The following is a 13,132-nucleotide window of genomic DNA, read 5'->3' as shown; positions in this document are numbered from 1 at the left end:
GAGATACAGACAGAGAATACCTGGGAGAGGCTGAAGGACAAACGGACATACATGAGGAGGTAGAGAGAGAGAGAGACAGAAAGAGTGACAGAGACAGGCAGACGTAGAGAGGGAGACAGAAATAATTCAAAATAGACAGAAAAAGAGAGATAAGGAGAGAGACAAGCAGACGGAGAGAAACAGATACTGACAGACAGAAAGAGAGACAAACAGATACAAACACACACACAGACAGAGAGAGAGAGAGAGAGACAGACAGACAGACAAGCAGAAAGACAGAAACACAGAGAAAGACAGGTAGAGTGAGACAAAGCAATATGGACAGACAGACAGAAAGAGATGCAGAGACAGACAGCCAGGCAAAGAGATAGAGGGAGGCACACAGAGAGAGAGAGAGAGACAGACATAGAGAGGGAGACAGAAATAATTCAAAATAGACAGAAAAAGAGATAAGACAGACAGACAAGCAGAAACACAGAGAAAGACAGGTAGAGTGAGACAAAGCAATATGGACAGACAGACAGAAAGAGATGCAGAGACAGACAGCCAGGCAAAGAGATAGAGGGAGGCACACACAGAAAGAGAGAGAGAGAGAGAGAGACAGACAGACAGACATAGAGAGGGAGACAGAAATAATTCAAAATAGACAGAAAAAGAGAGATAAGGAGAGAGACAAGCAGACAGAGAGAAACAGATACTGACAGACAGAAAGAGAGACAAAGAGATACAGACAGAGAGAGAGAGAGAGAGAGAGAGAGAGAGAGACAAGCAGAAAGACAGAAACACAGAGAAAGACAGGTAGAGTGAGACAAAGCAGTATGGACAGACAGACAGAAAGAGATGCAGAGACAGACAGACAGGCAAAGAGATAGAGGGAGGCACACACACACAGAAAGAGAGAGAGACAAACAGACATAGAGAGGGAGACAGAAATAATTCAAAATAGACAGAAAAAGAGAGATAAGGAGAGAGACAAGCAGACGGAGAGAAACAGATACAGACAGAAAGAGAAACAAAGAGATACAGAGAGAGAGAGAGAGAGAGAGAGAGTGAGACAAAGCAATATGGACAGACAGACAAAAAGAGATGCAGGGACAGACAGCCAGGCAAACAGATAGAAGGAGGCACACACAGAAAGAGAGAGAGAGAGAGAGAGACAGACAGACAGACATGCGAAACGGAAAGACAGAGACAAACGGACAGATAGAAACAGAGACACAAACAGTAGACAGACACACAGATAGACAGACAGACAGAGGGACAGACAGACAAAGAGACAGAAGTAGACAGAGATGGACTGAAAGAAAGAGAGGGAGACATACACAGATAGAGATAGAGAGAGTGAAAAACAGAGGGACAGACAGATACAGACAGATACAGGAAAGAGAGAGAGAGAGAGAGAGAGAGAGAGAGAGAGAAATAGAAAGAGAAAGGGAGAGAAACAAAGACAGACAGAAAAAGAGACGGACAGAAAGATGGCTAAAGAAAAACAGAGAGAGAGAGAGAGATGAGACAGAAATGAGATAAACTGAAAAGTGAAAGAGAGGGAGAGAAGAGAGAAAATAAGTGAGAGAGGCAGAATGAAAAGATGAAATAGAAAAAAAGAGAGATATAGACGGAAAATACTAGGACGAAGCAGAAAGATGGAGAAAATAAGAAAGACAAAATGGTGAGAAGGAGAGAGAGAGAGAGAGAGGAATCATCAAAAGAGGTAGAAAAGGGGGAGGGGAGAGACACACAAACAGAATACTTGAGAGAAACAGAAAGAGTGAGAAAGAAAGCTGAGAGGAGGTGAGTGAAAGAAGGAAAGTGAGAAAATGAGTCGAGGTAAGAAAGAGAGGCAAACGGAGAGACAGAAAGAAAGAAAGCTGAAGAAGTAGTGTTTATGTGCAGTTGTCTTTTCACAGCTCATTCGCTGATGTGAATGCGCGCAACAAATTAAATCCATCACCACCGAAACAATTGAATTCATTCAAAATAAACGCACTTGGGGTTGTTGAACCTCGTTAGGCTAATTGCCCTAAAAGCGGCTCCAGAGAGAGAGAGAGAGAGAAGCTCTCATTAAGAGGAAGGAACGACAATCGAAAGTGATCCTCGGCTCAACCCCTCGTGTGCGGACGCGAGAAACAATAAAACAGAACCACCTCCCTGGCACATCGACGAGCGACACTCCCGAGAGAAAGAAAGTGAAAGAAACGTTGTCGGGGCTATCTCGACTCGCACGAGTTTCCAATCGTGCTTACCGAGCTGAGCGGAGAGAGGGTTGGCGGTGCGTAGCCCCGCTGCTGCTGCAAGCGGGAAAATGGGAGGGGGACAAAACCAGGGGGGAGGGGGCAGCGGCTTAGGAAAATGACAATCAACCGACTTACTACGGAAGCTTCATGCCCTAGTTGAGCGAGCAACATAGCACAGCCGCTAAGTAGGTCACCGTAGTTAACTCCCCCCTCCCCCTCCCCCCTTCTCGTACGGCTTGTAGACCTCGGCAGCCTACTTTGACTCGCATCCACAACGCCAGTTGCTACCTTCTCTGCCGTACCTCGCCGTCTGCAGGTTGCGGCGGGATCGCTTTCGCTGTCATTGGATGTTACGGTCCTCGTGCTACGGAGCAGCTGATGCTGACCTTTACGTCTGGTGGTTAGAACGCGAGATTAGTAAACCCTCTCGAAACGTTTTTACTGTGATTTGTTGTGTGACATGACCTCTGAGGACGTACTATTGCACGTAAGTTACTTTTTTAAGATAAATCGATACTCGCCCCCTGTCGGGACGCAATTTAGTTATAAGAGCAACTTTCTAACTCACTTTCTCTGTCCTTATATGCCTTATAACCAAATTTGGTCCCGATAGAGGGCGTATATTCATTTAAGTCCAAATTACTTTTATTTCATTTAAAATCCTGTAAGTTTTGTAGTACCAAACGATAAGTATCCTGCCAATCGTTTGGTCTGAACAAAATTAAATCTAATATTTCTACACGTACACAAACTTAATATCCACTAGGTGGCGTGCTCGAATAGTTTAATCACCTCATTTTTACCCTTTTCGTATCTTTCGAAATTTGTACTTAAATGGACGCTATCCTTAGTGCAAAAGAAAGTTTGTGCTTATTGCGCCTGCGCAGTAAATCCCACATCTGTTTAAGGTCGCTGGCTAAGAGCCGAACTAAACTTGTCCTACTTCTTTGGAAAAAACGTGGTTTTAAAATGCAGGTAAACCAACGCCATTAGTTTATCGGGTGGTATTAGCAGGCTCGGTAAAATGTAGACCAGGAAATATCATTGGACTGAATATTTCTAGAGATTATGGAACGCTTTTGCTGCGTCCATTTTACATCGATTAGATTATGCAAATAGAGCGCTAGATTAACCCCGATATTCAAAACAACAGCGCAGAAACATAATAAAAGCACTAATTTCCAGTATTCCTTGAACTTTTGTCGTGAAGTGTATCTTTGTCCAAACATGTGAAAGTTAGAGAGCTCAAGATCAGGGACACATCTCGGTTGTGGTACGTGTCTCAAAAATTTGAGCTCCAGGTTACAATTTAGTGTTGCTCTAACATCAGGATGAACACTGTTGCATAGCAACTTTCCAATATTCCTTGAAGTGTATCTTGGTCAAAATATATGAAAGTTACAAGGCTCAAGATCAGGGGAAAATTTTGAGCTCCAGGATTCATTTTAGCATTAGAGTAACGTCAGAATAGATACTGTTGCATAGCAACTTTCCCGTATTCCATGAACTTTTGTCTTGAAGAGTATTTTGGCCCAAACATGTGAAAATCAGAAGGCTCAAGATCAGGGTCCATCGCGAATGTATGTGTCTCAAAATTTGAGCCCTAGGATACATTTTAGGCAGGACATTTTAACGCAAGAATGAAAAATGTTCTATAGCAACTTTCCAGTATTCCTTGAACTTTTGTCGTGAAGTGCATCAGGTCCAAATATGTGAAAGTTAGAAAGCTCAAGATCATGGACAAAATTTTGAGCTCTAGGATTCATTTTAGTGTTGGTCTAACGTCAGGATGAACACCGTTGCATAGCAACGTTCCAGAACTTTTATCATGGTGTATCTTGGTCCAAAAACAAAAGTTGGAAGGCTCAAGATCAGGGACACATTGCAGATGTGGTACATGTCTCGTAGCCGAGTGGGCAGGAGCGGGAGTGCAGTAGCACACGCTCTTTGAGTAGACCAGGGTTCAAGCCCCTGACTGCTGAATACGGTCGATCTGCCAACCCGCACTGGACCAGCGTGGCAGATAATGGTCCATTTCCCTCAGCATGAATTGTTGAGGAGGCTTCCACCCTGCAGTGGGTTGATAATGGCTGCACTTTACTTTTACTTTTTTACATGTCTCAAAAATTTGAGCTCCAGGTTGCATTTTAGTGTTGGTCTAGCATCAGGATGAACACTGTTGTTGCATAGCAACTTTCCAGTATTCCTTGAACTTTTATCGTGAAGTGTATCTTGGTTCAAACATGTGAAAGTTAGAAGGCTCAAGATCAGGGACAAAATTTGAGCTCCAGGATAAATTTTAGTGTTGGGCTAGCGTCAGGATGAACACCGCTGCCGTTGCTTAGCAACTTTCCAGTATTCCTTGAACTTTTGTCGTGGTATATCTTGGTCAGAACATGTGAAAGTTAGAAGGATCAAGATCATGGACACATCGCAGATGCGGTATGTGTCCAAAAATTTGAGCCCCGGAATACAATTTAGTGTTGGTCCAACGTCAGGATATACACCGTTGCATAGCAACTGTTGCTAGGTTACTAATTTTCGAGGAAATTATAACCTGTCGGTTCGTGCTGAATCTACAGGTTTTTTAGTCCTCCATCTTTGTTTATCTTAAAACGAATGTGGCTGCTGTGGAGGGAGATCTAGTTTGATTTGAATCCCCCTTCGGTTCTTTTTTATTCACTTAGGGGGTAACGTAATACTATTTGCAGTCGAAATATTCTTAGACGTCTGCCAAGTCGAAGGTTATCCCCCTTACAATGCTAGAAATGAATTTTAATTGGATTTCCTGAAGGCCATGTCACAGTATACAACCACTTCAGTGTTGCGGGACAGAACTGGTTCAACAAGAAATAATCCATCTTGGTTTGTTTTTTTTCTTCTTCGTCCTATCACCGAAGTCATCATTTGTGGAGGGTGGGAAAAATTCCCCTCAATTGTTTCGCTCACCAACCCCACTTTCTCCCATTTAATGGAGAATAATGCAACGTATGGACGCATAAGTTGCACCTAGAGTATACCAGGATTACACAAAAAAAGGTCATCAGCTTGCATTCCGACTAACTCTTTACCTGTTGGCCTTGCCGATAGGCGGAGAAGCCTTGACAACAGCTGACATCTAGAGGACAGGTTCTGTGGGCGTCCTTCTAGCTGAACTACCCTCCTAGAATTGTTGCGAGCAGCCAAGGATGTTTTGGAACCCGAAGAATAAAACACCCCAATTTCCGTTCTCAGAAACATCCCACAATTATTCCGCGGGAGTACTTTCCTCTCAATGCTTAAAGTCTGGAATCTTTTAATATTAGTAGTAGAATGGGCAGATGAGGCAAAATAAACTTCAGGATTCCAGATTGGTTGGTTGTTGGCGCATCAGCAGATCAGGCCATATCATGTGTTCTGAGGTTGATTTGCCTGTTTGTTGGACGAAGAACCCGAGTTTCCGGGATAAAAAACAATTCTACTCTCGCTTAAGACCAACTAACTCAGCCACTTTTCGAAAAGACCAATAAAAATTCGTCATGTCATCGACGGGATTCGAACTCGGGTCTTTTCCACTTGGTATGGGGAGTACAGCGATTATGCCAACTGTGCTACTGCAAGGGCACTCCTCCTAGAGGGTGAGGTCTCTCATTGGTCAATTCGTGACCGTCCTCCAGCCTCATTAAGTAGTACAGTGATGTTTTAGAAATATTATCCATCATGATAAGTGTTACCGGGCGATTTTCATCCCGAGAAACAGGCAAATAGAATTTAGAATGCCCAAAAATTCTAGACAAAATCCTCGGAGATTTCTAAATAATCTAAAGTGGTTGATTAACTGACTACACTCACCGAAGACCGACTAACTCAGCCACTTTGCGAAAAGACATAAAAATTCCTCACGTCATCGACGATATTCAAATTAGGTCTTTTCCACCCTGTATGGGGTGGAAAAGACCTAAAGAAATTACGCCAACTGTAGACCTCCTCCTCCTGTGAAGGGGGTATCTCATTGGAAAAATAGTGATCGTCCTCCTACCCTCAGAAAGTAGTACAGCGATCTTTTAGAAATATTACCCATTGCAATAAAATCTGCATAGGATACCTCGCGATTTTTCATCCCGAGAAACAAGCAAATCGACCTTAAAAAACACTAAAATTACCAGACACAATCCTCGGAAATTTCTAAGTAATCATGAGTGGCTGATTAGTGACTGCCCTCGCCTAAGACCAACTAACTCAGCCACTTTGCAAAAAGACCCATAAAAATTCCTCACGTCATCGATGGGGTTCGAACTGAAGGTCTTTTCCACACGGTGTGGGCAGTCCGGCGATTATGCTAACTGTATTACATGCAAGGCACTCCTCCTCGAGAGGGATCCCTCATTGGAAAATTAGTCACCGTCCACCTATCCCTCAGCAACAGTGACCTTTTAGGAATACTACCCATCGCGATTAGATTTGCATATGTTACCTCGCGATTTTCATCCCGAGAAACAGGATTTTTTTTTTAAATTTTAAACTTTGGTTTCTCCAGAAAACACAGTACGTGTACCCTTTTAATGTATCACTAGCGAGCAGAGCCAAGACTACAATCCAAATCACCACAACAACAACACCATTTTCGTTTAAACTGTACCAGTAGGCCACCAAATAGCTACTCCACCCTGCCTGGGAGGCGTACAGGGAAAGTTGAACTCAACTGGTTGCGTGGTCAGAATAGCGTATCAAAGACTGTCCCCTATAGCACAGAATAAATATTTAATTTGGAGACCATCAGTTTTCGAGCAATTGAAAACCAGGACAGTTCTTTGTTATGACCATTTCTTCAGTAATGAAGCAGAACTTAACTCCTAAGTGCTTCTTATCTCCAAAAATTAAGTAATCATCGCGTGAATCGAAATTCCATTCGAAAACTAGAACTATCCAAAGTTGCCAACAGATGGAGAATGAAGTTCAGTTCGATGTCGCTAGATGGCGTATTCTCGGTTCGATTTCCACCAACGAAATCCTGATTCCGACGGTAGTCACTCATGGATGAAACCATTTAATGGAATCTTCCGGTTATGACCAAACTGTCACCTAGCGGTAGAAATTAATCTACATTATCGTTTGGTGGTAAAGATTTGCTGTTGTTGAGCAACTGTTCCACAGTTATGGTTTGGTTAACAGTGACACATCTTAATTAGTTAACAAGGTCGTTTCAACCTTCAAATTGAACATCAAGAGGAAAATATACACTGCACATTCTTCCTACGCATGCAACCATCTTATTAGATGGTTGCATGCGTGGAAATGCACTGAGTGATGAAATTTGGCTCAGAAGGGTTGTGATGTAACCACAATTGTCTGTCTTGGCCAAGGACTTAACAAGTAGGACAGAAAGGCCATGCCCTTTCTCTTTCTCTTCCTGTCTATTACGTGATGTTGTTCCAAGACAGTGCGTATTACTTTCAATAAGTTAAAGTCCATCTAAACAAAGACTCAATCCCTTTCCACCACTCGTGAGTACACAGTTGGTAGAATCGCCGTCCTCCCCACACAGGGTTCAAAAGGCCTGAGTTCGAGTCTCGATGATGACGTGAGGAATTTTTATGGGCCTTTTACACAATGTGGCTGAGTTAGTTGCCCTTCTCCCAGAAACTCGGGTTTTTCATCCAGCAAACAGAAAATAGACCTCAAAACACACTCAATTTACAGACACAGAACAATATGGCCTTAGTTGCTGATGCTCCTAAAATTCTACTACAACAACAAAAACCTTCCCCACCTGCCCACAAAATGATCATCTTTGAATTTTTCATCACACACCAACACCCCCTTACCTAGACTAAATGCGGGTCAATGATAGAAATGACTTTATTGGTTGAAATAGATCTTTAAATGTACTGACCAAAGACTGCTCCCATTTTTTTTTGGAAATAAATACACGTTAACTTCATCAATATTTACAATTTTTTGTCCCAAAACGAAACAGACTCAGAATAACAAACATTGAAATTATATAGTCAGATGGCTTCTGATTCGTATCATCTTAAGAGAAAACGTGTTTATGACGTCATTTAAATCATGAAAGATTTCTTATGTGTCATAAAAGTTGAACAGTAGATTAATATAACCAATAATAGGATGATTTTTATCAATTATTCCAATAATAGGATGATTTTGATCAATTATGCCAACAATAGGATGGTTTTGATAAATCATGCCAACAATAGGATGACTATGATCAATTATGCCAATAATATGATGATTGTCATAAATTATGCCAACAATAGGATGATTATGATCATGCCAATAATAGGATGATTATGATCATGCCAATAATAGAATGATTTTGATAAATTATGCCAACAATAGAATGATTTTATAATTTATATCGCGAACTACAACTTATTCTATTTAATCTTGAAAGTAAACAAATATGATTGGTTCATAAAATCAAAACAATAACCAATAAAATTCTAGATTAAAATCTGCACGTGCCTATTTTGTACCTTATCGTCTGCGCAACCTTTGGGATTAACTTCGGCCATATTTGTGGACAAAGTATTAGAAAATCATAAAATCCTAAAAGCATATTTTTTCTGGAAAGGGAATATCTTTTGTTACGAAAGCCATCATGTCCTATCGACACAGTTTGGAGTCCTACATGTTTCTGCTGACACTACAACACTAACACCACCTGGTGGTGACAATAGAATTGAGGTCGTGTTTCTGCAGCATGCATACACAGCCTATTTCTTGATCCCATAGAAAAATGAATAAATGCGCGGATATATTAATTGTGGAAAGAGTTGAGTTTAACCTTGAGTTAACAGTTGGTTAACTCAAGAACTATCATAAACCACCTTTAACCCCTTGAATTTAACCTTTAAAGCGAATTTCTGTGGACATCCTTCAAATGGATCACTAGGCTAAGTGCCAACTTTTCTTAATGTGGTTCTTGTGAATGTCTTTCAACATCAGAGTTGCATCTTTAAGTACCCCGACTTGGATGGGTGCTCTTCCATGTCGAGAGAGCTAGGTCCTGAGAATTTCGGCACAGATATTAGGAAAGCAGGGTGGGGAGGTCAGGAGCTGCATCACTGGCGTTGCCATCGACAGGATGCATTAAAAAGCAATAAGTACGTTTCTTTCTCTCTTTCTCTCTCTCTTGTAGTAACTGGTTAGACAGGAGCAAAGTAGCGTTTACCACTCTTAGGTGAATCAGTACTTAGAAATCTTCTCTGTGTATGCAGTACAAGTTGTTATAAAATAATGCAGTGTTTCTCAACTTTGCTGTACCCTTTAAGCTTTTTTCGTGACCTACCGGGGGATCGCGATTTTTATGTGGTTTTTTTTTTTATTTTATTTTAGGTCGCCTTTTGTGAACGAGGGTTGAGCCCTTTGAAGTGACTATAATTTCTGGAATCAGTGTCGGGCAGGTCCCGAGAACCAAGAAGACGGATAACTTTGAGGAATACCGTCAAGAACAGGAGGCAGGGAGAGAGAGACGAGAGGGACATTTACCCCTTTCTTAGTGGTGTTTCTTCGATGTTGTTCCCTCTGTGGATAAGTCTGGCGTCTGCCCTATGCCAATGTGGGCATCTCTCCCCTGTACAGAAGGTAAGAACTGATTTTTTTCTAATATTTCTTTATTATTAGAACGATCTAAAATGGGTAAGTTGATGGGTTGAAGGTTGGGGAGTGAAAGAAACTACAAAAGGCGTTTGAAAAGTTGGCTGAGTATGAACCGTTTATTTGAGGAGTCTGGTCACGTGTTACTTTTCAACATAGCCCCTTTTGGAGTCAATACACAAAAATATTTGGGCCTCTAGGAATGCATCCACTGCAGCAATGAGGCCACTGTCGGTGGGAGAATGGATTCCAGCCTGGTATTTTTTGAAATTTGGAAATAGGTGAAACTCCGATGATGCTAGATTTAGTGAATCTGGGGGATGGTCAAAGATTTCAAAGCTGCACTCATGCAGTGTAGCCATGGCTATGACAGTTGCGAGCACCTGGTGGAATAAGGTTCCTTTGCTTAGTTTTCCCCAACGTGTCCTTCGAGGTTTTCATGCATATGCCTCATAAAGTCTGCTTAATAAACTCATTTGACTGTTACGTCTTTCTGAAGGTAATCCACTCCATCAGAATCCCAAAAAATCAATGACATCGCCTTGCCAGCAGAAGAACTCGACTTGGTTTTCTTTGGAGGTGGAGAAGTCTACTGTTTGAACTGCTCCCTTATCTCTGGCTGAAAGTGATGGACTCGTGCATGGCCACAAAAGTTGGAAGTAAATGTGCTGGATCTGCTTGAGAAACGATGCAAATGTTCATTTTACTTAAAAATTCTTTTGTCTTTTTTTTGATCTGCTGTCAACAACTTCGGGACCCATTGTGCTGACAGTTTGCGCTGACAGTTTGAGCTGACACACGTTCAGAAGATGTCAAAGACGCTGTCAATGTACAGAACTTTCACTCATCGATCACTCATCATCAGATCATGCACATATCGTGGGCCATCTTCCGGGCTCTCTCCCTCCCTCCTTTAAATTCTGATGCCCACTTCTAAAAAATGGAATAGGAAGGGACAATTCCCCCAATGTTGTAACCATGTCCTCGTGAACTGCCTTTGGCGTTAGTCCCAAATAATAGATGACTACACAGTGACTGATTTTGTCCATCTTTCCTCATTCACACAACTTTATGAACTTCAGGATCCCCTCGTAAACATTCAAAAGTGGGAGCAGCCGAAAATTTTAAATATCCGCTATTAGAGCTTTTCTCTGTACTGTCTCGTGCCACAAGTCATATCCCCTCCCCCTTTTCCTACCTTTGGCAGCTGAGGATCATTTGATACCTCCACGTGGTACGTGTCCGTGTCTGGATCTAACCACTTACTAGCCCTAACGCGTTTGGCCTACATTACGCTGCTTACCGCCCGAGGGCGCTAGCGCCTACGCAATGATTGGCGAAGCAGTTCGTGCTTCTGCTCCTCACCACATACAACCGCATAGATAAGCCATTTATATTTGAAGTTGTTTCAAAACAACGCATAATTAGGGGCTAACTTCTGCCTTTTCTTGGTTCAGAACCGGTCCCACAATGTGATTACTTCTTAGCGAGTTTTTATTTCAATTAATGCGTCATCGTTAGTGGATTGAAGTGGTAACATTAAGGTCCTAAGACCATTACATTTATCAGTTAATACCAGTGTGTGGTATACCCACGTCTCTGCCGCGGTAATGAAGAGAAAACTCCTTTGGTTGTACGCATGCGTAACTAACAGTTGATTTCGAAACAGGTTCTGTTTGTGACAACCCATAACACTCGAAACAATTTTTTGAGTCGCTCATAGCTCATGATGAAGTTTATACACTGGTGCTCCAAAGGTTAAGGTAATAAACTCAAAAACAATTCTTGATGGAACTAAGTAATGGCCAAGACCGCAAAAATTTAATCTCGGATTATCTTCTTGGTAATCCCAGATTAAACAAGTCAATCCTTTTAACTCTTCAGCTTACACTAGCAAAAATACTAAGAAGTCATGGTTATACATTAAGATAGCATCCTCGTGGGTAGCATGCTGTTTGTTTGTTGTTTAGGAGCATTAGCAACTAAGGCCATATTGCTCTGGGATATGCGGTGGTCATTCCCTGACCTTCCCGCATCCTCCGTATTTGGTGGTGACGGGCTCGAACCCCGGTCTAATCAAGAAGCGCGTGCTACGCACTGCTGCTCCTTCCCACCTGGCTACGGAGGCACCAACCAAGGTAGCATGCACAATATACCTACACCTCATAGCCTTAGTTGCTTTGGCAGTTACCACACACCTGACACCGCATAACCATTCTTCCTTTTTCACAGTTACAACGAATTAAATTGAAAGAGGGAACTTGCCAAGGAAGGAACAAAAAGTCTCCTTTCTGTGACATCATTGCCAGAAAACCAGATCATTTTTTCAGTGCCAAGACTGGGTCAAAAGGGTGTGGTCTTAATTCGACTGTCCATACTGACTTTACTGCCAATAATGTATCCTGAAGAAACATTTCTACTTTTGATATTATGAAAGCCCTTGGTTTGTAATACGAAATAATTTTAAGACTTTTGTATCAATTAAAATCTTATAGTTCAAAAAATACGGTAAATAAAATTATAATTTGAAAACAGATTCAAATACTATAAATGCTGCGATACGTGATGAAAATGGTGCACCCTTTAATTTAAGGGGCCCGTGAGTAGGAATAAATAAAAAATATTGATAAAAAAGGAAATTGTAAGAAAAGAAAAAATGTAATGTTCTGAAACTCCTAGGTAATTGGGTCATGTTTCTTGCTTTAATTATTTCAAATGCATGATGGCAGAAAAGCCAGATCTTCACTTAATTTTATACAACGCTACACATTTAGTTTTACGACCACTTAAATTCAGTGGCCCGAAAAAAACAAAAGTGTACAACCAAATTACATCTCGTTAATGAAGTTTCAGAATTCTGTACATGCACACCAAAGACGTCCTCAAAAGCATTTTTCCTTCTTAAAGTAAATTCGATTCCTTAAGGAGGAAATTGCTCGCTACTCTATCACGCTCTGTATGATATAAGCTTATTTGGGACGTGTATGGTGTGAAAGAACCCTCTTCAATCCCCCATTGCGTAACAGGAAAAAAAATTAGGGATCGACCACTTTCTTTGCACGTAGGGGAATGGATGTTTTAATCGAGTATCCATGACAACATTGCACTCAAAGGCATTCCTCTCATTAAAAGTGAAATTTTATTCGTCCCAGAGAGTAAAGCAATTTTGAATTGCTTTATTCTTAATTTTATTAAGGATAAAGCAATTCAACATACATATTTAGCTCATCTCGAGGAAGTTGGATTGCCTCCAAGCGTAAAAACCACTACCGGATACTGAAACCGTGCAAGAATCATTC

At 41.4% G+C, this 13,132-nt stretch overlaps 1 protein-coding gene across 1 annotated transcript in view; it reads left to right on the top strand.

The window, feature by feature from the left end:
• Nucleotides 1–2,523: 2,523 nt before the first annotated feature.
• Nucleotides 2,524–13,132, top strand: part of LOC150087528 (A disintegrin and metalloproteinase with thrombospondin motifs like) — a 69,133-nt gene continuing 58,524 nt past the window's right edge. Inside the window, exons 1-2 of the mRNA XM_090371233.1 lie at nt 2,524–2,721; nt 9,573–9,821. Of these exons, the coding sequence (XP_090227359.1) occupies nt 9,750–9,821 (72 nt within the window). The 5' untranslated portion in view covers nt 2,524–2,721; nt 9,573–9,749. The remainder of the gene's footprint in view (nt 2,722–9,572; nt 9,822–13,132) is intronic.

The sequence above is a fragment of the Mastigoproctus giganteus genome, chromosome 4 (assembly GCF_048544385.1).
Source record: "Mastigoproctus giganteus isolate SK-2022 chromosome 4, ASM4854438v1, whole genome shotgun sequence".
NCBI classification, from domain to species: Eukaryota; Metazoa; Arthropoda; class Arachnida; order Uropygi; family Thelyphonidae; genus Mastigoproctus; species Mastigoproctus giganteus.
This window is presented reverse-complemented; position numbering and strand designations above follow the sequence as displayed.